General features: G+C 36.4%; 1 protein-coding gene across 1 annotated transcript in view; it reads right to left on the reverse strand.

Moving 5' to 3' along the window:
• MAN2A1 (mannosidase alpha class 2A member 1) overlaps positions 1-26,030 on the reverse strand; it is a 155,230-nt gene that overhangs the window by 108,772 nt on the left and 20,428 nt on the right. The window contains exons 2-4 of the mRNA XM_031673187.2: positions 24,298-24,555; positions 21,921-22,065; positions 7,024-7,195 (exon numbers count right to left, since the gene is read on the reverse strand). Coding sequence (XP_031529047.2) covers positions 7,024-7,195; positions 21,921-22,065; positions 24,298-24,555 — 575 coding nt within the window. The remainder of the gene's footprint in view (positions 1-7,023; positions 7,196-21,920; positions 22,066-24,297; positions 24,556-26,030) is intronic.

Here is a 26,030-nt window from a genome sequence, read left to right on the forward strand (position 1 = left end):
ACTGACTGGACAGCACAACAGGCAGACACAGTGGGTAAGAGCACCGGCTCTGGACTGAGGCTGCAGGGCTCTGGTCCTGACTTCACACTTACTACCTGGGGGACCTTGGGCGCATTTCTTAACACCTTTGCCTCAACAGCAGAATAAGGATATTGAAGGATCTTAATGTATAGGAATGCTATAGGACCAGCTGAATGAATACACGTAAGTGCTTAGAATGTGCCTTACATGTTGAGTACAGAGTAAGTACTCAATAAGCTGTTACTTTTACAGTTTACTAGAGAAGAAGAAAGAAATTGAGGTTGAAGCTTTGGATCTGGAAGCAGCCCACACACCTGGAAACTAAACAGTGTGGACAAGCACGCAAAATGAAGAGGAGAACCAAGGGGTGCGACCCTACAGACAAGAAATGGGACATTTAATAAAGAGAAGAGAAGGGGGTCAGAGAGGTGATTAAAAAAGGAATGTTCACAATGCAGGACCAAAACCAGGAGAGAAAGGACTCTGGGTCACAGAAGACAAGGAAGAGAAAGAATTTCAAGGAGAACAGAGCAGTCAGCATCAATGAAGTATCCAGTGGACAGAGCAGCTGGGAAATCCTCATGGCTTTGCACACAGCCGTGATGTAAACAGAAGCCAGCAGCTGAAGTGAATAAGCGGTGAAAGCAAAGCCCCCTCACTCCAGATGAACTGGGATTGGAGGGGTTGGGAATGGAATACACACTTTCTGAAATAAATGTACACCACTGCTTCAGCTGTTAGAACCAAAGTTATTTTAGACACTGGGGCACTGCCTTGCTTCCTTTGATGAAACTCAATCCAAATCTACAATTTATACTGAACATTACAAGACACACTGTAACTTCTCACTGCTCTGCAAATTTTACAGCAGTCTTTGATTAAACACCATAAAATCTGACCTGTATAAAATGTACAGTAAATTAGCCTTATATAAGAACTTTAAAGGTATTTTTTCCAGTGAGCTCAAAATGCACATTAGTAAGTTTGAATCTGTATTATTTAAGAAAGTAACCTCAAACATTTCTCTGATTTCAATAAGCAAACATTACTAGTTAAGAGGACAGGGTAGAAGTTTCACTTAATTATAAACCTAGGAAAAAAGATAGAAGAGAATGGTAGAAAAAGACTTCGACAAAGACTTTACATTCTTCGCAAAACAATGAAACCCAGCAACGCATTGAAGATACAGTATCTAATGGTACATTCCCCCCCCCGCCCCCACATTTAGATTATTTCATATCACAAGGTCCACACAGAGAAGTTGGTCAAGACTCTGGCAAACACATAAACTGCTCTAGGTTCCAACATCTCAGTGGACTTCTCAACTGAACACTGGTCTCAACAGCAAGAGCAGATGCAATGTAAAAAATCTTTCAATGTCTCAGAGCCCAGAGAGGAAAAATGAATATGTAATACACTGGATGCGAGTTAAAGGAAATGCTAAGGCTAGCGTTTCAGCTGCTTGACTCTGAATAAAGGTTCCCATTTTGATGTATTACAGACGTCATGCAGTACTTAACTGCACTAAGGCAAAAATACTCAAACTGGAAGCCTAAAAAGTAAAAAGAATGTTCACTTTCAAAATAAAACAAGCATAGACAGAAAATGTGCTGATTATATCGGAAGGCAGTTTCTTTTAAATCCATTGGATATGTGTTACAAGTAGGTACCGTGACTACACTTGATTAAATTACTTTGAGTTGCACAAAAATAAAAAACTAGATGTTGTTTGCATGGATCTCCCTTTAGTTAACTAGATTTTCATTTTTAAAAGCTTATAGAACTGAATACCACTGCCACAGCGGGGAAGAATCAAACAAGTCGATGCTAGCTTAGATTATGGGGATCATTTGAGTTATGTTTCTGTTAAGTTCCACAATCAATTGCTATTCTTCAGGGACAATAAAAGCTCACACAGAACTCTGCTAGAATTAACAGGTTCTTCTCTGCAACAGCTCGCTTGCAAATTCAGGTACAGACATTTAATCCATAGACTCATCTTCAAAAAGGGAAAAATAAGTCACTGCATAAGCATTACACTGATCGTCAAAAAAACTCCTATCAGTGGTGCCACTTAGCACAAGCTCAGAATTTTAAATAATGAAAGCAAATCTATGTATTAAGTACCCCCCGCCCTCTGCCCCAAGCCCAGCTCTCCAAAAAAGGGATCTGAGGAGAAATACATCAGCTAGCTTTCTTGGTTGCAAGCAACACTGAATCCAGAGGAGAAATGTACTGGGGGACAGTTCTGAGCACACAGCATTGAGGACAGGCTATGAGTCCAGGCTTAACCGAGGACTGAAAAACAGTGAGAGGCCATGCTACAGGCATGGTAGGGACCGTAACACAGGACAGGAACAGTCCTGTGAGAGCACCAGTGCTGTGAGGCGTGACCTGCAACCTTCCCTCCATTCTGCTCCCTTCCTCCCATCTCTCCACCCTCGCTTCACTCTCTGTAGATTCAAAACCCGGGTTGTTTAGCTGAGCTCAGATCATAGTTGACTCATCTGACCTGGGGCAGGAAGATGAAGGATCTGACTTCCCTGTTTGGAGACCATTTCCTAAAAGGAAATCAGGTGAAATGGATGGGAAACAAAGTGTTCTATTAGAAAAGGAAGGGATTTTAGTGACTTACATTCTCAGTTCAAAACAAATTCCAGGTGTGGATACATGTTACTGCTCATGGATGAAAATAAAAAAAGGAAAATACCTGGATTTAGAGACAACTAAATAAAGAACCCAGAACTAAAGGGTAATTTAAAAACAAGTATTCAAAGCCAGATGAGAATGGGCTCCACACCACAGAGAACTGAATCTGAGATGGGAGGAGAAAAACAAAAATCAAAAAACAAAACCTTGACTGGACAGCAGCATGTAAAATAATGAAGCCAGAACACTCCCTTACACCATACACAAAAATCAACTCAAGATGGATCAAAGACTTAAACATAAGACAAGATACAATAAACCTCCTAGAGGAAAATATAGGCAAAACATTATCTGACATACATCTCAAAAAGTTTCTCCTAGAAGAAATAAAAGCAAGAATAAACAAATGGGACCTAATGAAACTTATAAGCTTCTGCACAGCAAAGGAAACCAGAAATAAAACAAGAAGAAAACCTACGGAATGGGAGAAAATTTTTGCAAATGAAACCGACAAAGGCTTGATCTCCAGAATATATAAGCAGCTCATACGACTCAATAAGAAAAAAATAAACAACCCAATCCAAAAATGGGCAGAAGACCTAAACAAGCAATTCTCCAAGGAAGGCATACAAATGATCAATAGGCACATGAAAAAATGCTTAATATCACTAATTACCAGAGAAATGCAAATCAAAACTACAATGAGGTATCACCTCACACCAGTCAGAATGGCCATCATTCAAAAATCCACAAATGACAAATGCTGGAGAGGCTGTGGAGAAAAGGGAACTCTCCTTCACTGCTGGTGGGAATGCAGTTTGGTGCAGCCACTGTGGAAAACAGTATGGAGATTCCTCAAAAGACTAGGAATAGACTTACTGTATGACCCAGGAATCCTGCTCCTGGGCATATATCCAGAAGGAACCCTACTTCAGGATGACACCTGCACCCCAATGTTCATAGCAGCATTATTTACAATAGCCAAGACATGGAGACAGCCTAAATGTCCATCAACAGATGACTGGATAAAGAAGATGTGGTATATTTATACAATGGAATACTACTCAGCCATAAAAACCGACAACATAACACCATTTGCAGCAACAGGGATGCTCCTGGAGAATGTCATTCTAAGTGAAGTAAGCCAGAAAGAGAAAGAAAAATACCATATGAGATCGCTCATATGTGGAATCTAAAAAAACAAACAAAGCATAAATACAAAACAGAAATAGACTCAGACATAGAATATAAACTTGTGGTTGCCAAGGGGGTTGGGGGTGGGAAGAGAGAGATTGGGATTTCAAAATTGTAGAATAGATAAACAAGATTATACTGTATAGCACAGGGAAATTATATACAAGATCTTATGGTAGCTCACAGAGAAAAAAATGTGACAATGAATATATATATGTTCATGTATAACTGAAAAATTGTGCTCTACACTGGAATTTGACACAACATTGTAAAATGATTATAAATCAATAAAAAACGTTTAAGAAAGAAAGTAAAAAAAACAACAGAAAAAACAAAACTTTGAGAAAAATCTCACAAAATGCAGTAAATACAAAAAAATTAAAATTAAAATTAAAATGCATACGCGAAAGAGACTAGAGACTGAATTCTAAAACAAATGAAATAAAACAGGAATTAGCAGGAATAAAAACCATAAGCTGAAAATATGTTTGAATTGATAGATGAAAAGTGTAATAAATTATACATACCTAGATATATGGCAAAAGTTTAGAATCTTAGGGATCACTGCCACTGTTGCTTTGTAAAGAAATCTCAGAAGAAATTCTAAAGAATAAAAACTGTACAGTCCATGCTCTCTGATCAGAAGACATTAAAACTAGCTTTTAACATCTAAAGTGTATCTGGGAAAAAAACAGCACTTGGAGCTTGAAAAATTTTCCTAACATACTCAAGTCAAAGAGAAAACAATAAATACAGTTACAGAATATTTAGGGAAAAAAATACAATAATGAAAAAACAACATAAAAATGTGAAAGCTAGTTACAGCAGTGCTAAAAGGCAAACACAGAGGGAGAAATGCTCCCTATTAAAATAAATTAACTGGCCCATTTAGCATTAGTAAAAACAGGTAGAAGGAATTAGAAAGATAAAAGAAGAAAAGTCAAGAGTAAATACCAGTAAAATATAGGGGGTTTTTTGGGGGTGGGGGGTGGGAGAGGGTAAAAAAACCAATAGAAATAGTAAAAGCTTTAGCCAATAAACAGATTTAAACTGTCTGTTAAGGTACTCAAAAATAGTAAGGGCAAAAAAAGAAAAAAAATTACAGATGGATAAAATCTTAAAATCTGAACAATATGAGTAAAACACTATGAAATTAGAATTTAAGAAAACATGAAGTATTATTTGTACTCCAGGAGCAATATAAGACCTAGACAGACATAGAAATTGTTTTAATCTTTAAACTTAGTAAAACAAAAAATTACATATAACACAAACACCAATTCCACAGAATTTTACAGAACAGTTCTTAATTTTTGAAAGGCTACAAGCTAGCAGGTAGCTCGATTTAAACTAAGGATTTGTGTTTGTGTATGTGTGTATGAATCTAAATTAGCTGCTAACATTTCAATTTAAAAAGTCAAGGCATTTTACATAACATTTTGGAATTCCAGCTTGTCATGAATAACTGGAAGAAGATCCTGACAACTGCGGTTCCCATGGCCACACATGGCAAGAGTGGAAGAGGGGCCAGTCTCCTTGGGTGTGGCAGTAACTCTTGGATTATCCGGTACCCTCAGAGCTTGTAATCTTCAGTAATGGCACCTTCCTAGCCACACTTATAAGCATTTTAAGCATGTTATCAGAAAAAAAAAAAAGGTCTGATAGATAATGACGGAAAACCGACGCTCCCCCAATTACCTTTAAGTGTTTATGTCAATATCTATCAACATCATCCCCTCTTCTATATATTTTTTTCTTTTTTGATAGGGTAGGAGAACTTAGCAAGTTAATTCTAAAGCTCTCTGGGAAAATTAAGCTGTCACTCATTAAAAGAACTGTTCAATAAAGAAAAACAAGGAGATATTTAAACTGTCTGTTAAGGAAACATATCATAAGGCTGCGACAATTACAGTCAAACAAAAAAGTCCCTGAAAGAGGCCAGAAAGCCCAGAAATCAATGCATATTTAAAAACAATAAAGATGCCACTTCAAATTAGTAGAAATCAAAGGACTATTTAAATCTTAGGGAAGCAGCACAACACAGTGTGCAAGGAACAGCCCAGGGGTCTGGACAGGCTAGACTAGATGGCACAGCAGTGTGGCATGTCCAGCTGGGTGACCCTGAATGACCAGTGTTCCTACCTGGAAAATCAGGATAGTCACTGTATCTGTCTCACAGGATTGCTGAGAGGATTATCAGTTACCATTTGTAAAGTACTTAAAACGGGAACTAATACAATGAGTGCTATATACATGACATTTAATAAATAAAAGAAAGCAATGTATGCCAAGGTAGTCCTAAAACTCCCGGGAATAGCAGGGAGAGAGGTACAGGGAGCAAAACCGCCCATCACACCACAGTAAAACAATAAGCTTCAGGATTTATGAAAGTAAACAATAAAAAATTAAACCAGGGGAAAACGGACTATTTATCTGATCTCTTAGACTAGGGAAGACATTTTAAATATGACAGCAAAGTCAATATCAAGAAGACAGATGAACACATTTGACTACATAAAAATTTTTAAAGTATATATATATATTTAAAAATTTTTAAAGTATATATATATATATATATATATCAGGCACTAAGAATTAAGATGAAATTTAAAACTTAAGGAAAAATAAGGGTTAATATGTGTGTATAAATATTCTTACAAATCAGTACGAAAAAGTACATGACCAAGCAATTCAAAAAAGGCTCTGCCTGTATACATGAGAAAATATGGAACACTATCACTAATCAAAAATGCAAATTTTTTAACCCTTAAATTGGTCAAAGTTATGGGAAAAATTACACCACTGCCCAATGTGCAGAGAAATTGGTACATTTCTATATAAAAGATTGAAGAATACACTGAAACAACCTTTTCAGGGGTCACTTTGATAATATGCTCCAAAAAACTTTTAAAATACTAAGCCCCTTTGACCCAGTAATTCCATTTCTAGGACAAAGTTGGGACATAAGGATTTCAATGGAAAAGTTTCAAATCACTTTTTCCGCGATGAACCAGAATCAAGGAAAAGAAGAATGTGAAGAAATAGCTGAAGTTTCAGACATAAAGCTAAGAATTTTCACCTTCTAAAAATACAACACTTGTTCCACTGTACGATTAATGTCTGATATTACCAAAGTAAAAAAAAAAAATTAAAACAAACCTTTTAACAGCATCCTTCTTCTGAATATCTATAGTATCCCACCACTTTGAAAGGTAAGAGATCTCAGACCACATAAATTTCCTCCGTGGGTCTTCTTTCAACTTGGTGACCATGTTATTAAAAATATACTGAGTCTTCTCTCTAAAGTAGTCCTCAAAAGTCTTCAACCAACCTAAATTAAGACACAAATACACCACAAAGGTATGATTCATATATCTGATTTAAACGCAGTCACATTCTATTGCTTTACCTTTGGATAACCTTAGATGTTTTATTCGTATAAAGATATATTTAAAAATTTAGCAAATGTTATCAATGAATGAAATTCCATTTTAATGGACATGAGACTCAAAAAGTCACTACCACTGAAAAGATAAAAACACTCTGAAAATTGTACAAATTCAGATATTAATAAGAAAATGAGAAAGTCAAAAAGCATTTATTCATACTTAACAATTATAGTATCTAATTATTTATAATTTCTCTAATTTAAGGAGTTTTTTAAATGTAAAAAATCTGAATGGTATTAACAAATTGGCAGTAACACTCTCACAATATGGAATCACAATCTTATCCTCTCATGTGGCATCTAAAATTTCCTCTCCTTTAAGTAAGTTAGACTAAGGAAAAGAAAATCCCAAGTACAAACTGTATCATAAAGACCACAGCGAGTCTGTAAGATAATTACAGCACTATTACGAATACTGAGAAGAATTCTGCCAAAAACAGGCATTAGTTTTCAAAAGGCTGTTTATGATTCCATTTTTTGAAGCACCAATGGACAATAATCAAACAGCAAATGTGTACACATCTATGGAAAGTGTTTTCAAAAAAAAATTGTTAATGTTGACAACTTAGTTCTTTTGACTTTTCCTACTACCTCTCAAATATCCTGGGAATTTTATCTAAAGACATTTGCAATTTGACTATAAAGAAACATTTTTAACAAGACCCATAGCTCCAAATATAGCCCCATCTGGCAGAACAATAAAGCAATGTGATGAGTGGCTGAGGCAAAATTATACACAGCCACCAATTCCACTTACTGGTGGCAGACCAAGTGTTCCCTGTGGAGAATAACCTCTTGCCTGTGAAATCTTACAGGAAGGGGAGTTTCTATATATTCAGGTCCAACTACTGCTCTATTGTGTCCAGGCCTCCAACATGTGGGAGGTCTAAAAAATATGGGGTCAAACTGACTATTTCTTCTGTCTACGATTAAGTGAATATTCACTGTATGCCGTATTTGCCAGCAAAAAACATAATAAAAACCTGCCAGGGCAGAGAAGGCAATATACTATTTTGACAATACAAATATGAGCTTCTAAGGAGCACTGCCACTGTGATTGTATTTCTCTGCTTTAACTGGGATCTATTCATTCATTCTACAATTACTTACTGAGCACCCACAAAGCATGCAGTTTGACGACAAGTATGCAGCTATGAGCCAAACAGAAATATAGTGTGTTAAAATATTCTTTATAGGACTTTCTTGATCTGGTGTACTTTTAAGCTGGTTTGTCACCAAAGAAAGCTACCTGAATAATTCGACTTTTCCACGTTTAAATAAGAAGACTGTACCTACAGAAATCCCAAAGATATCTCATGAAATAGTGGTTTGCAAAGAATCCTGTCTTGCTTCACAAAGGTATGAAACTGGACCCCTGCCCCAGAGCACTGAGGCCAGGATCCACACCTGGATTTCCAGGGGCAAGCAAAGAAAATTCAACGTGTCCTTAAATGGAGATGCTCTAACTCCCTACTGACCAAGCAGCACCCCTGAGAGACAAAAATATTAACTGCTTAGACCTTAGCCCAGGATATAAGAGGACTTGATAAATATTAGCTGCTGCTACTATTATTATTATCAGAATCATCGTGAGTCTTTAATTGCCACTTTCATATCTCTACAATCAAACCAGGTCAAAGGGGAAATAAAATATATTCCTAACATCTAATTTTGAAAAGCGTATAATTTATTTAAAACATTTAAAAAAACAGCTCCACGTCTTAAACATATTGGTTACCCAACACTTCTATTTGCATAGAATTCATTTTATACCTGTTATGAGCTATACTGTGTCTCCCTGAAATTCATATGTTGAAGTCCTAACACCCAGTACCTCAGAATGTGACTGTACTTAGAAATAAGGTCTTCACAGAGATAACGAAAGTAAAACGAGGTCATGAGAATGGGCCCTAATTCAATACAGGCATAACTCGTTTTATTGCACTTTGCTTTATTTTGCTTCACAGGTATTGCATTTTCCTTTTTCCTTTTTTTTTTTTCAACAAACTGAAGGTTTGCGGCAACCTCTGTCAAACAAATCCATCAGCACCATGTTTTCAACAGCATTTACTCACTTTGTGTCTGTCACATTTTGGTAATTCTCATCATATTTCAAATTTTAAAATTATTATTACACTTGTGAGGGTGTACTGTGATCAGTGATCTTTGACGTTACTACTGCCATTGTTCTGGGATGACACGAACCACATCCACGTAAGACAGTGAACTGAATCAATGTTCTAATTGCTGCACTGACTGGCCATTCCCCATCTCTCCCCTTCTCCTCCAGTCTCCCTGTTCTCTGAGACACAACAATATTGAGATTAGGCCAGTTAATAACTCTGCAACTACCTAAGTGTTCAAGTGAAAGGAAGAGATACATGTCTTTCACTTTTAATCAAAAGCTAGAAGTGATTAAACTTAGTGAGGAAGGTGTGTTGAAAGCTAAGACATGCCAAAAGCCAGGCCTCTCACACTAAAACAGGTAGCCAAGTTGTGCATGCAAAGGAAAAGTCCTTGAAGGAAATGAAAAGTGCTACTCCAGTGAGCACACGAATGATAAGAAAGCAAAACAGCCTTACTGCTGATGGGGAGAAAGTTTTAGTGGTCTGGATAGAAGATCACACCAGCCACAACATTCCCTTAAGCCAAAACCTAATCCAGAGCAAGGCCCTAATTCTATTCAATTCTTTGAAGGCTGAGAGAGGTGAGGAAGATACAGAAGAAAAGTATGAAGCTAGTAGAGGCTGGTTCATGAGGTTTAAGGAAAGAAGGCATCTCCATAGCACAAGGTGAAGCAGCAAGTGCTGATGAAGAAGCTGTAGCAAGTTACCCAGAAAAATCTAGCTAAGATCATTACTGAAGGAGGCTATGCTAAACAAGAGATTTTCAATGTAGACAAAACAGCCTTCTGTTGGAAGAAGATGCCATTTAGGGCTTTCTCAGCTCAAGAGGAGAAGTCAATGCCTGGATTCAAAGCCTCAAAGGACAGGCTGACTGTCTTGTTAGGGGCTAATACAGCTGGTGATTTGAAGCTGAAGCCAACGCTCATTTATCATTCCAAACGTTTCAGAGCCCTTAAGAATTATGCTACATCTACTCTGCCTATGCTTTGTAAATGGAAGAACAAAGCCTGGATCATAGCACATCTGTTTACAATAGGGTTTACTGAATATTTTAAGCCCACTATTAAAACCTTCTACTCAGAAAAAAAGAATCCTTTCAAAATAGTATTGCTCGTTGGCAATGGTCACCTGGTCACTCAACAGCTCTGATGGAGAGACCACGAGATTTATGTTGTTTTCACGCCTGCTCACATAAAAACCACTCTACAGCTTGTGGATCAGGTAATTTCAACTTTCAAGTACTATTCTTTAAGAAATACTTTTCTTAAGGATATAGCTGCCATAGATGGTGATTCCCCTGATGGATCTGGGCAAAGTCAATTGAAAATCTCCTGGAAAGGATTCACCTGTCTAGATGCCATGAAGAACATTTGTGATTCATTGGAAGGGGTCAAAATATTAACATTAACAGGAATTTGGAAGATGCTGATTCCAGCCCTCATGGATAACTAAAAGGGGTTCAAGACTTCAGGGGAAGAAGTCACCACAAAGGTGAAAAGAGCAAGAGGAGAATTAAAAGTGGAGCCTGAAGATGACTGGTTGCTGCAATATCCTGATAAAACTTTAACGAATGAGGAGCTGCTTCTTATAGATGAGCAAAGAAAGTGGTTTATTAAGATGGAATCTATTCCTGGTGAAGATGTTGTGAAGATTGTTGAAATGACAATTAAGGAGTTACAATATTACATAAATGTAATTGGTAAAGCAGCAGCGACAAGAACTGACTCCAGTTTTGAAAGAAGTCCTACTGTGGGCAAAGTGCTATCAAATAGCATTGCATGCTACAGAAAAATTATCCATGAGAGGAAGAGTCAATTGATATAGCAAACTTCATTGTCATTTTGTTTTAGGAAACTGACACAACCACTTCAGCCTTCAGCAACCAACACTGTGATCACTCAGCAGCCATCAATATTGAGGCAAGACCCTCCACCAGCAAAGAGATTACAAGGAAGACTCAGATGATGGTTAGCACCTTTTAGCAATAAAGTATCTTTAATTAAGGTCTGTATATTGTCTTTTTTTAGACATAATGTTATTGCACACTTTGACTACAGTATAGTGTAAACACAATTTTTATATGCACTGGGAAACCAAAATATTTGTGTGACTCACTTTATTGCAGGGGTCTGGAAACCAAACCTGCAATATCTCTAAGGTACCATGTATGTCCTCATTAGAAGAGGCAGTTTGGGACACAGACACACACAGAGGGAAGACCACGTGAAGACAATGGGAGAAGAATGGTCACCTACAAGCTAAGACAAGAGGCCCTCAGAAGAAACAAACCCTTGAGACACCTTGATTTTGAACTTTTAGCCTCCAGAACTGTAAGGGAATAATTTTCTGTTGTTTAAGCTACCCCATCTGTGGTACTTTATTAAGGCAGCCCTAGCAAACTAATACATCACTAGAAAAAAATGTGTAATTACTATCCAAAAAATAAAGATCACAATGTGGAGAGAATCTGCCAAGTACCATCGTAATGCCTAATATACACCTATCTCTGTATTGAAAGACTCAGTTGAAATCAAATGTATGTAACATCTATTTTTGTACTGTGCTATTATATATGCAATAAGAGCCATGTAAATTATTTAAATGGCTCTATTAGAACTGTTATCCCTAAGACATTACATATACCTTCTACCTAAATTTTAACAAAGACCAAAATTAATCCCTAATTATTCGGCTAATAACTCAATTAAAGAAAATAAGTAAGAACAGTGGAATGTCTCCAAAATTAACTTAGTAATAATAAACTAGACTTCAAGCATAAAAGACAAATTTAGAAGAAATGGTCCTTATGAAGATCAATAAAAGAAAGGGATTTTTTAAAAGTACAATTCTTTATTTCCATCAGTTACACTTTGTTATGAAGTCGGACCATTTCAAAGAATAGTTTATCACAGGAGTTTTCATAGAGGAATCACAGTGATTGACTAATCCATTTTGCCTTCAACACTCCATTCGCCCTTCAACAATCATGCAGAAAATATGTCAAAGATATTTACGTGAGCCAAAACACAAGCTCAGAGATGTCAACTTAAAAGCCTTCCATAAAACTCATCTATAATAGATACTAATATCACTACAGTAAAGCACAATTAATGAAGAATGAACTGAAAGATAGCCTCTTGCAGCTTTCAATATTGAGTAATATAACAGTAAATTAGCTTTTATTGCTCTTATACAATAGAGTAATCAAGTATTCCCTTTTACACTGAATTGGCTCTTTCTTTCTCCAAATTACTATAAAACTCCAATTGTATATTAACATGAGACCAATCACAAAGATAGTATTTTATAAAAAGTTGTATGGGATGAATTTTTGTGACATAAAATCATATTCCTACTTCTTGATTTAATAATCTCAGGACATTCAGCGGCAAACTGATTTTCTTAAGCGGTCAATTCACAGCCTTAGAACAGCATTAAGAATACCTTTATTCCTTTTCACTCTAACAACACTATCACTCGTAATTCAGCTAATCACTATGTCAAGTAAGTGGGGAAATTTTAAAAAATAAAGAGTAAATAGAAGTTCTATATAGCAGATATAATTTCAAATTCACTTATCACTATTGTATCATAAAAATGTAACGTCTAAAATGTAAATAAAGTTGAAAACTCTTATTGCTTATCTTTAATGTGTATGAACAATTAAGCACCTACTAACTGCTCATTGATAAAACACATTTCTTTTTTTTTTTTTTTCTTAATTTGGACCCTTGATTTAGCTTCACAATCTACAGACTTTGTGGAGATCTCATCCTCTTAAGGAACATAGTATTATTTGGTTCAAGGGCATACACAGCACCACCCTTAGGACCTGGGCAGGAGTGTCCCGCTCTGAGCACTGGACTCTGCAGGGATTCCCCCCATTTTTCATCTGACCACATCCCATCCCACATGATAAATCCACAGGGTGAAGAACATGCCCACCCAGCACCTGCCCTGCCCTGCCCTTCTGAGTCCCTGGGACCCAGAAGTCTGTGTCTGAACATCCCCAAGCCAGTTTCTAGAGACTTCTATATGGCCTTTCCTGTCAAGGTAGTTAACTTGTAGGTGGTGAACTCCCCAGCCTGGGCAGTGGCCAAGGGACTGAAGTTTGCAGGAGTGTGGGAAGAGTGCAGGGATGTCTGCAAGAAGATCCCTCCTGTGCTAGGACAGGGCTGGGTCTGAAAGGAGAGGACGCTCTGCTGCCTACAGGCTGGCTCCCCTCCACACACACCAGCACATTTCACTGCTTCAGTGTGTCTGAAGCCCGAGCAACCTAACTCACCCTGGGCCTGCCGTTTCACTGAGCTACTTCTCCAGGTGGAAGGAAAGGATTCATTTTATTTGGAAATGTATTAGTTTCATTTTTAATGTTAAAATGTTTAGACATAGCGTCTGAGGGCCTCCGTGTACTTTTGCCCCAGGTCCTGCAAATTTTAGAAGTCTAAATACCTGCTACATACAACCTGAACTTCAAACCAGTCAATTCTCAAGAATCTGGCACCTGGTACAAAGTCTATGACAGCAAGAGTTCAGTAAGTACCTGATAGATTAATGAAGTAAATGGACAGAAGGACTGGAAAAAAAAAAAAAAAGGCATGTGGAGTAAAAAGGCAAATTTGCTACTTCAACTAGAAACGAAAGGTAAAAGATACCACATACTGTTATATCTACCACGTTCACGGTCTGTTCTGATACTAACCTAATAATCTTTGAACCATACCTTTAAGTTTCTATTTTATATTTCAAAAGGCTCTGTCATCCCCAAGATGATTTAAAACATACATCCAGGAGAAGGCATGGCCCTCAAGTCATTGTTACACTGCTATGGTTTTAACTGCTACAATAATGATTTTTTAACGAGTACATTAATTCCACTCAAAAGTTAAAGTATCAATTTTTAAGAAAACATAAAAAGATTCTGAATCAAAAAATAATTATACCCAGGTAAAAAACATTTAAAAAAAATACAACCTAAGCTTCAAGATATTTCCATTTTAACATAATCTCAAATTTTAAAATAAACACAGAGTTCATTAAAAAGAAACCTCTTTTTTTTAGGAAGTTACTCTGTATCAACAAAGATCAACAGGTTTCTTTCATCATTTGTCAAACCCTTCAATATTTGACTGCAATATCCAACCTTACACTTGAGGAAGGGGTCACATACAATTTTAATTGGTATTACAATAACTCACATGCTGATTAATTTTAATTCCAACGTTCTATTATGAAGTAAGCTTATTATTCCCCCCTGATAAACTGTGAAAGAGTTTTAATTAATGTTCTGTTCTGGTTTATTCATTCCAACACAAACCAAGCATCTAATAAGGGCAAGCAATAAAGCTAAGCTAAATGAAAACAGATTCTACAGTGAAAATATGAACCAAATGCCATGGGAATAAAGAAATGGTAAATTCCTACCAGAAGGACAGGAGAGAGATTCTTAGATTAGACATCATCTGGTTAGAGAGAAAAGGTGGCAGTTCCAAATAGAGGGAAGAGCATATGGAAAAAACACTAAGCCATGAAATTATGTGTCAATTTCAGGGAGCAGACGGCAGCTGAGTATGACTGCACTGCAGCTTACATGGTGGAGTATGGTGAAAAAATAGAAGTGGGGGGTCAGATCACTGTAAAACTCCTAAAGGATTTTTATTTCTTACCAATAGCTTAGGAAGAAGGAAGTTAAGGTTTTCTGAGCTCTGTTTTCAAAAATAACTATACTGTGAGTGTAAAGGGTAGACTAACAAGGTAAAGTATGAGAAAAACAGGAAATGAAAACATGATAATAATTCTGCTAAAAAATGGTAATAGATTGCAGCGGAAACAGACAAAGGAGAATAAGAGGTCAAGATGGCAAAATGAAGTGAATTTAGTAACTAACCTAAGTTTCCAGAAGACAGTAGAGTCGAAGATGAGCTGAGTCTTTGGAAACCTAGAAACCTGCTGATTCCTCTAAATGCTTTTGAACTCGGGTTTCAAAAAAAAAAACCTAGCCTTTCCTCCAGGTGATTCAGTGTCAGCTAATAGTTTTCAAAGCATATCAACTTCACTTCCATTAAGTTGTTTGAGATACAGTATTTTTTGAACCCACGTAAGATGTTGTCACTGGAAATTCTGTATCATGCCGAAGAACCCATTTGCATTACTATTAGGACAGCTGGGGTTTTGTTCACCCTGAAGCTGTTATGTCTATAACAGCCAAATGTGACCCCTAACTGCACTGCTTTTCTAAATGCCCTTTAAAAGGGCTGCATACCTTGATACCTGATACCTGTAACTGTGAGATCAACCTCCAAAATATTGTTTAAATCTGCTAACATTACTTCCCTCCCTTGTTAAGAATTTCATCCATGAGGATCTATTCACACTGGATGAGGACACTTCAGGTCTAATATGTCTTTCCCAAATGGACTTGGTTGCGTGAAATAATAGAAAGTGTCTATAATATGAGAGACATCATTAGAAGTAAAAAAAAAAAAAAGTGACTTCCTTTGAGGCATTAGTCTCAGGATATGTGGAATCCACTTACTTGGCCTTATGATTAAGCCAATACTAGGCAAATTACCAAAGTTTCTAGAAGAAACGATTTTTAAAAGCTGAAAAATATTGCATCTAAATCACTTTCTAATTGTAAAATGTGTGACAGTGCGGAAAACCATTCACTATCTCATGTACTAATGCAGTATTTAAGGACAAAGACATTCATTTTAATAAGGAAAAGACAAGAAAAAAAGGATAGGAAACAGTGCAGTGAAGTATCTACTTCAGGAAGATAGTTTATACAATGTTTTATATGATAATAATACTAAAGTAGATGGCATTTGGCTTGGAAAAATTTAAAAGACTTTCTTCCTAGAAGCTCTCCTGTGGTTTCAAAAGTATGACTTGTAAGAGGCAGTATTAAATAATGGTCACAAGTCCTGATTCCAGAGCAAGAAAGCTTGTGTCCAAACCCAACCCTGCCACAGACACATCACTTATCCTCTTTCTGTCTTAGTTTTCTCATCTTTGAAATGAGGGTAAAAGCAGGATTTCTGTAATAAAATTGCTGAGAGGAGTGATGGACTCATCATATGTAAAGTACCTGTAACAGTGCCTGGAACACAGTAAATTCCCACAGTACTAGTAATTATTTGTATAATCAGGGTACTGATGAGTTCTGAAGCACCCAGGATTGAGGACAGAAAAAAGTATTCAAAATAGGGGAGGTGGGCCATATTTAATGATCACCTACATCTCTCAGATGCTACCTGACATATGTGCTCCTAAGGATTACAGTCCAGGCAAAGCCCAAACAATTAGATTTTTTTTCCCTCTAAAAAAGGGACCAATACATGAATTCTACAGATCTCTTAAGACAATGCTAAATATGTAACTCTTAAATGCCACAACTTCTTAACAATTAAGATTGCCAGATAGAATACAGGATACCAAGTTAAATTTGAACTTCAGATAAATAATGAATAAATGTTCAGTATAAATACATCCCGTATGATATTTGGGATACATGTAAAAAAATTATTCATTATTGGAAATTTAAATTTAAATGTGCAGCTCAGTTTTTTTTTTCCAGCTGTATCTGGCAACCCTATTAACAATCCAAAGTTCTAGTAAGTGTGCTAAATTAGCTAATGCCTATAAAGCAAGAAGGAAGAAGTACCAGCATCATTTGAACTCACTAAAGTATCTTGAGAAGCAGTATAGTAAGTGGAAAGAACATGGATCTAAGAATCAGGCAAATCTGAGCTCCAATTCCCCATCCTCTGCCAATTTATGACTGACTGAACTTAAACAAATTACTATACCTACTTTAGCTTCACTGCCCTCACCTGGTAGTGGAGTTTAATTTACCACTCTTCAGGGCTGCACAACAGACTACGGGAAATAGCACACACCCGACGTACCCTGAGGCAGGACAGGCAACGAGTGCCAATCTGTCCATCATACTGTCTTAGCTCCAGAAATTCAAACTTCCTGTCCAGCGGCCAAAACCAAAGCACTCACTTTATCCCACAATAACAAATAGAAAAAACTACTCCCCGCACTGTGCCCACATACAAACCCTTCCCTCTCCTGACCACCTTGTTCCAGCCTGCAGGCAGGCTCCCCTGGCAGCCAGAGTTCTGTCCCCACTGCCTTTCCCCCTCACAGGCATTACTCGACCAGGGCTGACCAGGGCTGTTCTCTTCTGACTGTGCTGAACAACATTTGAACAGAAAAGCTTTAAAATAACATTACACTGTGCTCTCCTCACATGTATTTGTTCTTTTTCACAAACTTTTTAAGAATAAGGATACATAAACTCATTTCAAATTATACCATACTAAATGCAAAAATCTGTTCTCTTAATTTTCGAAAAAAAAAGACTGAAAAATCCTAATCATTTATTTGAGTCCATAAAAATTCTACAAAAGAAATGAAAGCGCAAAGAAGAAAATTATTTTCTAGTGTGGCTCTTAGGCACAGGTCTTATTTCTGTTTTGGAGTCATACTACATGGGTATTATTTTCCACTGTTCATTGTACAAACTGCTTAACTAACAATATGCTGTCCAATTTTCCATTTAGTATACCTTATCTTCTCTCTACACGCTGCGATTCTTTTAAAGGAAAATTAACTAAGTATTTCAGCAGTTTAACTAGTGGGAAGCAAAGAATTAAGATTGCAGATACAAAGGTGCTGTAATTGTGTTTTAATCAGCTTATTAAATACAACATGAACACGTATCAATCAACTAACATTTAATTTCATGGTCGATGATTCAAAACTTTTCAAAAGCATAACAGTACAAAGTTATCAACATTTACTTGATAATTCCTTTCCAACTTTAACTTGTATAAAATACTGTACGATAACTGTTACATGTCCTTCTGGACTGGAAGAGGACATAATTAGGAATTTTATTAAAATACACATATAATTTGAAATTTATCCTTCCAATTTGGTTCAAAAAGAAAAATATCTCCATATATGAAAAATGCAGCAACATAATTCTTTAGATGACTAAATACAGGAATCTTTAAAAAATTTATTTCAAATATTTCTATCCCCAACAAACACTGATAAGCTGAGCTAACGTTTGTTTTAAACTGTTGTTTCAGAAAATGCAAACAAATCTCCATAAATCTCATTTAGAAAGCAAATTGCCTAACTGCACATTCATTTAGGAATATTACACAAAGATTTCTCATCACAGAGTCACATTTTGACTTAGAACGTATATGCACATACTTACCTCTTTTCCTGCACCAAGAGTGGTTTTTCATGATCTGAATGGTTCAGTTTTTCAAAGAATAGTTTAGTTTATCTAAATTCTACTTTTGTTAAGGAGCGGTGAAAATTTATTAAGAAAAGTCCATGAGTTCTTTTCTCTAGCATTTTGCTTGACAGCAAAAATCACTTTTGTTTTAAAAGGTCTGTTTCTGACCATTATTTTTGACTCAAGTGGAGAAGGGCCTGAGGGTAAGGGTCATTAACATCTCTCACTAAGACAAAAAGATTCAACCATGGTTGCTAGGATACCAACAGACAGATTCATTTATTACAGCCAGGAACAGTTATGAGGAATGTCTTCTCACAGAACAACATACTAACTGCAAAAGAAACCTTAATGCAAACAAAGTCTAAAAGGCAGAGGCAATGCCTGCCCTTTAAGAGCTTAATAGCATGTCTGTTGTTGGTATTTAAGATTACAAAGTTCATTTTACATATGATATTTTTTAAAGGAAGAGAAGTAGACAACAGGAAGAAGGGAAGGCAGAAAGTTAAAGAAAAGTGCAGGCAGAGGAATAAGTCATCCTTTTCATGAGTCTGCTGAGTCAGATTCTTTCATTCACTAACTTATTTAACTAAATGAGTCTGTACTATGCGCTGGTTACTGTTCAAGGTACCAGCAACCCTGTGGTTAATAAGATAAAGTTCGAGCCCTCATTGAGCTTCAATCCTAATGAAGAGACCAAACAAAAGTTAGTATCTGTGCCTAAATGCAAGTGTGTGTGTGTGTGTGTGTGTGTGTGTGTGTGTACAGTGTGAGATACATGTAGGGGCACAGAGACAGGGCAGTGAAGGCCTTACATATATTTAGCGATTCCTCTATGTCAAGTGTCAGGCTAGGAAATCAGGACAGAGTATAACAAGAAACACATGGTCTCTGTCACTGGCGTTTATTTGGGTGGGAGATTCAAGTAAACGAACAGGGAAGTATTTTGCTGTCACTTACTACCTGTGTAACCTTGGCAAGTTGGTACACCTTCAGCATGAATAATGACACTAACCTTCAAAAGTTATTGTGAGCATTAGATGTTTAGAAAACATTTGGCATGCTGCCTGGTAAACTACAAATTTTATTATTTCAGTTAAGGGCCCATGTTATAGAATAACAAGAAATGAGATCGAGAGAAATTGAGGATGGCAGAAAAGGGGAAAAGATAATAAAGGTATTCAAAAAATCAAAAAGGAAGAGCGATGGGTTCACATTAGGAGGACTTGTAAAACACACTGCTAAGTGTATTTATAAATCTACAAGGAATACTATATAATGGAATCACATCAGACACCCAATTAAATAGCAAGAATTAAACTACACATGATTGGCAGAAAAAAGAGGAGAGAACAATTTAAATAGTACAAGAAGCTTTGCCACCTGATCACTCATTGAGGAAACAGTTCAGAGTAAATGAGAGTTTTAGAAAAAAAAAAATCTGCAGTCCAACAGGCAGTCTCAGATCCCAAGAGCGAGCACCTCCCCTCACTGAGTGAGTCCATATATAAACAAAGATATATGTTTTTCATCCACATCCCCTAAAATGCAAATGTACTATTTAACTGGTGCTCAAGTGGATAAACAGCAAAAGGAATTTTCATTAGATGTGATTTTCATCACCATTTGTACTTACTTTATAACTAATTCTTGCTTAAGATGCTACTCTACCTATATGACTCCACTTCATAGACACACAAATGAACATGCCCAAGGACACCAGGAGGTCTGCCTCATCCTGCCTGGCTCCAAATCTTTGCAGTTTTCCACAATGTCCAGCCATCCTGAGTTTAGATTTGAAGGGAAAGGCTGAGATTAAGGAGGAAGATGACGTGAAACATACAAGAGGAAAAGTTAATAAGGCTAATAGGAATGTGTAGGAAAAGATAAAGGCATTAAGACCAAAGATAGAAACCAAGGGAAACCAAGTCAGAAGCTGACGTGTGGTAACAGCTCATCACAAATTTCCAGGACAATATTGACTTCATACATATTATACCGCTGTGCATACTAAATATTGAAGTGTACTGAAAATTTAAACATTTCAGCATCCAAGCTCTACCTCCCACACTATTTCTCACACACAAAAGCAGCACGTGCACACACACACACACTCAAAACTTCACCAAATCATGTCCAGACATAAAGCAAAAAGTTCTATTGTCTTAGAAACAGAAAGAAATATGTAACAATAAACTAGTGAGAAAGAACGTAAGTATGACAAAATTGAATGTTAAGACTGAAGAAAAAAATCTTCAAAGAATATGGTGAAATAGAGAAAAATAATGAATAGAAGCATAAGTCAGTCCCTACAGAAGTCTTTGGAAGTACATTCCAAAAAGAACCCTGCAACTTAATTCACTGGGCATTTACTCTGTGCTGTGTACTCACACTAACAAGGATAAACACTGAATCATATTTCCCATCATAATTTTAGCAATTTCCCTTTACCTTGGGGGAAAAATCTCTGTCCCCAGTAAGTAACAAAAGTTATCACATGAAAGAACAGTAACATTAATGATAATGGTAGCAGTTAATTTGGAGCCATGCAACATGCCTTTAATATTTCACCCTATGAAGTAAACACTTTATCCTGATTCTGCCTGGGAAAAAACTTACTCTCAGAGTAAGTAACTGGCCTAAATTTGTCTAACACTGTTGGGATTGGGACTCACACTCATATCTGCTTGACACCAAGGCTCTGTTTCTACATTTGAAAGATACAAACTTTCCCATGAGCACTCTGCATTTGCTAACGTAGAGTTTACAGACCTGAAATCATTCTCCTACACAACACATAAGAAGTAACTATAATGAACTCTCAGTACCTTACCATAAAAGCTTGCAACTTTTCATCTCCCAAAGCTACAACTTTCCTTCTTGTGTTTACTCCTGTTTCACACTGTACAAGTACTATCTTTGAATGGCCAATAAATTGATAAAATGAGAACTCAAAATACAATGACATATAAAAGAAATATGTTACTGTTAAAAGTCAGAGAAAATGTCACAAAAATTTGAGAAGTGGGTTATACTAGATTCTCATTAAAATACTCTGTGCCTACAAGGGCTTATTAAGCTCTAGTGTTTTTGCTGTTGTTTGTAGGGTTTTTTTTTTTTTTTCTGGGTTTGCTCTTTTTTTTTAATCTATTTATTTTTTATTGAAGTACAGTTGATTTACAATGAACCTCTAGGTTTTCTGAAGTGCAAACTTTACCTGGGTCGTTATGGGAATGAGGCACCACAAAGACTTGAAGGGGCTTAGTGTCCCATTCATCAGATTTATAAGTAATGTCAAATCCTTGCTTCCAAACTCCACCATCTGGATTGTCAAAAGGAATTAGACTGTAAACATCCAACATCTAAAAATATAAAGCACACACACACAAAGTTAAGTTTAGTCATGTACAACCACTATTAATTTAAACGTAATGTTGGAAGTACTTGCTCAAAACTACTCACTGCTGAACTCTGTTTACATATTTTAAAGGATAAAACGATTTCTGTAGATATTAAAGAGTTTAAGGCAGAAAACATTTAATCACCATTAAAGGGTTAAAATTCTACTTCATAACTAACTTGATAAACAGTCCCTTCTCCCTCTGCCTCTAATACAAAATAATTTCATTCAATTCCTCTTCCCCTGCTTTACTTTAATACAATAGAAAATGATAGGAACTGAACATCAAACAAAATTTTTTTCATTATGATCAAATATTTAGCATTTTCAAACAGTACTGAAATTATTTTTCACTTTGTCTTAATTTTATATTCAGTCTCTCATATTTTAAAATCTGTATCTGAATGGAAATGGAGCTACAGCTATTCTTTAATTTAGCCTATGTATGTTTACATTTTTTATTCTAAAAATAAAACTATTAACAGGGTCAACTAGGTTTAAAATGGAAGAATCTTTTAAAATTGAGATTTAGCTTTTAAGTGTTCAAATGTTTTCCAAGTTTCCAATGTTGTATTCTTTCTAGATGATAATTTATTTGGACACAAAAGAAAAAAGTATTACAAAGAAACAAAACCAAACAAACCTAAAAACTTATTTTTCATACTCTCTATAGTACTAAGTGTGACAAAGAATATAACACTTCTTTGGTAAAATTTAAATTATCTAAAAAATACATCCTAATTAATCTGTGAGTTACAAAAAAATTTAAAGATAACAAGCAAATTATATAAAAGTGAATATAAAGTATTTTAAGACAATAACATATCTTTCACTTCAAAATTCATAATTCAGATGAAATGTTCCCAAGGAGGAGAACAAATCCTTGGCAACCAGCTGGACAAGAGCTGGTCTCTGCTATCCCTTCCAGTTCTTTCTTTGGCTCTGCAGCTCCCAGGTCCCTGCTGCCTCACTCTGCCTGACTTCCATGATTGCTCTGCAGCTCCTTTCTGTCTGGCTCAGATTTAGATTAAAAAAAAAAAGTTTTATCATTTCCCTTTAAAAAGGTGCTTAATTAAAGCCTAAACAAAGCCAAGCCTCACAGAAATAGATACCCCTTCAAAGCACAGGATTCTGATCCCACCTGAAGCTGGCCACATACTAGCTGATGAGGCTGGAGGCTCATGGCCTAGCCAGTGCCACTGTCCCCAGCTTCTGACTTGACCTGTGAGCCTTGGCCTCGAGATCATATTATGTCCCCTGCTAATGAAAACTTCTACTCTGAAGCAAGGCCAGAGCCAACATTTTTCATCTAACTTTAAAATATTTACCCTTTAGGTCCTATCAGCAAGTTCCAGTTTCCAGTCTAAAGTACAATGTTAAACACAGCTCTCTGCTACTTTGCAAAACAGAGCAAAGATGAGAGACACATTCAAAGTTTTAGAAAGGTAGAAGTCCTTTCTTCAACTCCACCACCCTCTAGAACAGCACTGTCCAAGAGAAATATAATGCAAGCTAAATGCATACTTTTAAATTTTCTAGTAAAATGAAATAGGTGAAATTAATTTTGATATTTTATTTAAGCCAATATATTCAAAATATTACCATCTCAACACATAATCAATAGAAAAATGAGAAAGATATTTTACATTCTTTTTTTCGTACTAAATCTTCAATACTTTGTGTGTATATTAGAGCACATCTCAACACAAACAAGCCACATTTGAGGTGGACAGCAGCTTCCACACGGCAGCACAGTTCTAGAATATTCCCCCTCCATCTTACAAAGGGATATTCAGTAAAAAAGAATCTAACCTTACACTGTGTGAAACCTATAATGTATAACAGATACAAAGTATGAGTAGGGCGTCTCTTGTACTCTCCAAAGGAAGATTAAAAAAAATCTCTTTGGTTAAATTTAAATCTCTAAACATCTCAACTATTACAGAAAATAAGACCTAAAAAGCATACAGAAAAGGCCACAGTCACAAAGTACAAAATAAGAAAATTTAGGAGAAACACAGAATAACAGAATTTTATCACTAAAAAGAACATTAATAATCATGTGACTAATCAAATTACTTTACAAAAATAGAAACTAGAATCCAGAACTTAGTAACTAAGTTGGAAGAGATACCAGATCAAATCAAAAAAAACAAATCAAAACCCAGTGATTATTCACAAATGTATACATTACCTGCACATCTGAACTCTGACTTCCACTTCGTGAAGCAAACAGACAGTCTTCAGAGTCAACTGAGAGAGAAAACTGTTTCGACGGCAGGAGAGGTGAGCCAGCACCTTGGCTGAAATTGCCTTGTGAACTTTTTGGACCATCCTCCACAGACTCACTCAGATTGATGACCGAGTCTCTAATATTTGAGATGATCTCATTATTCTCGGCTAGCAAACGTTCCAAATGGTCTATTTTTTCTTGCAACATAGAAAGTTGGCCCTACAATAAAAAAGAAAAAGGCAGCTATATGAAACTCTCATACAGCTCTGTTGAGACACATGTTTTTTTTTTAAACTACGTGCCTGCCCAAGAGAACAGCCACTCACCCTTCACTTTCCACTTTTATAAGTGGGATCACAGAAAGGATGAACAGCCGGCAAGGTTAAAATTTACACCAATTTACAGCAGAAAATCTTCTCCATGGCTGCAATCTTTGCTTAATCATATTTTAAAATGTGCGACAGAAAGACCATAAATATTTGGGGATATATTTCTTATTACCCCAAACCCAGCCCTAAAAGACCTCTGGGTCTCTAAAATCACTAAGTAGAACATCATAATCTATTCAGGTATGAAATTTTAAATTTAAGTATAATTGATTCGAGTTCCTTGTAAGAGTGAAAAAAAAGTATGAACTGGAGAAAAGATCATTCCATCTTAATCAGTAACACTAGTGAATAATCCTAAATAAGAACTATCATCTATAGAAAAACCAGCACTTAATTAGCCACATACGAAAAAGATCGGCATGAACATCCTCCAAATCACCACACTGTTAAGTCATTTAGATTGCTTCTACTAGACCGTGTGACTTTTAGGTTTTTTCACTGATCCTCACATGAAAAGGTCTGCTGTCTCTAAACACCACCCTTGCAATCCTGAGTAACAACCTAACTCATGAGAGCAACGACAATCTTAGTCTTGTTCACTCCTATAGCCTAGGTCCCAAATACACAGTACTTATATATTTGTCACATGGCCCTCACATTTATTCAACTCAACAGTAATTCTTTAGTGAACACCCACTGTACCAGGCATAATGCTGCACCCTGGAAAGACAGATGTGCATTAGATAAAGGTACGAGCACCCAAGGCGACACTGTCGTTTCTGCCACAGCGACAGCAACAGCCTGCTCCACGCCCCCAAAAAGTCCGCACTAACGTTTAATAAAAGAACTCTATGCACAGTAAACAAACAACTCTGGACACCCAGAAACAAAAATTCTAACACCTTAAATAACAGAAAGACACGAGGGAGGAAGGAAGAAGAGAAAACCTAAATGTCTAAATGGTGCATCTAACACCATAGAGTCGTTTTCAGTCGTTAAAAATTTAGAAATACAAAAACTTTAAATGAATCAGAAATATTTGGGGAGGTAACTTCAGGAGAAAGTGAAGAAAAAGCAGTTTTAAAGTAGTATTTATGAAAAAAATAGTATGTAGACATGATCCCCTTTTGAAAAAAAGTCCACATGGAAGGCTGCAATCAAGATGGTAAAAACTGGTTATGGGTATTTATCTCTTTAGTCTGTTATGAGTGGTTGTTGATTTTGTAATGGGGAGGCCAAGAGAAAGAAAGATTCTACTCCCAGGTACAGGCCAGTTCAGTAAGAGAGGGAGGAAATTACCTACCAGGAGAAAGCCACTGCAGCAAACTGTGAGAGCTCACAGAATTCTGAAGGACTAGGGGAGAT

The sequence above is a fragment of the Vicugna pacos genome, chromosome 3, assembly GCF_048564905.1.
Source record: "Vicugna pacos chromosome 3, VicPac4, whole genome shotgun sequence".
Lineage (NCBI taxonomy): Eukaryota > Metazoa > Chordata > Mammalia > Artiodactyla > Camelidae > Vicugna > Vicugna pacos.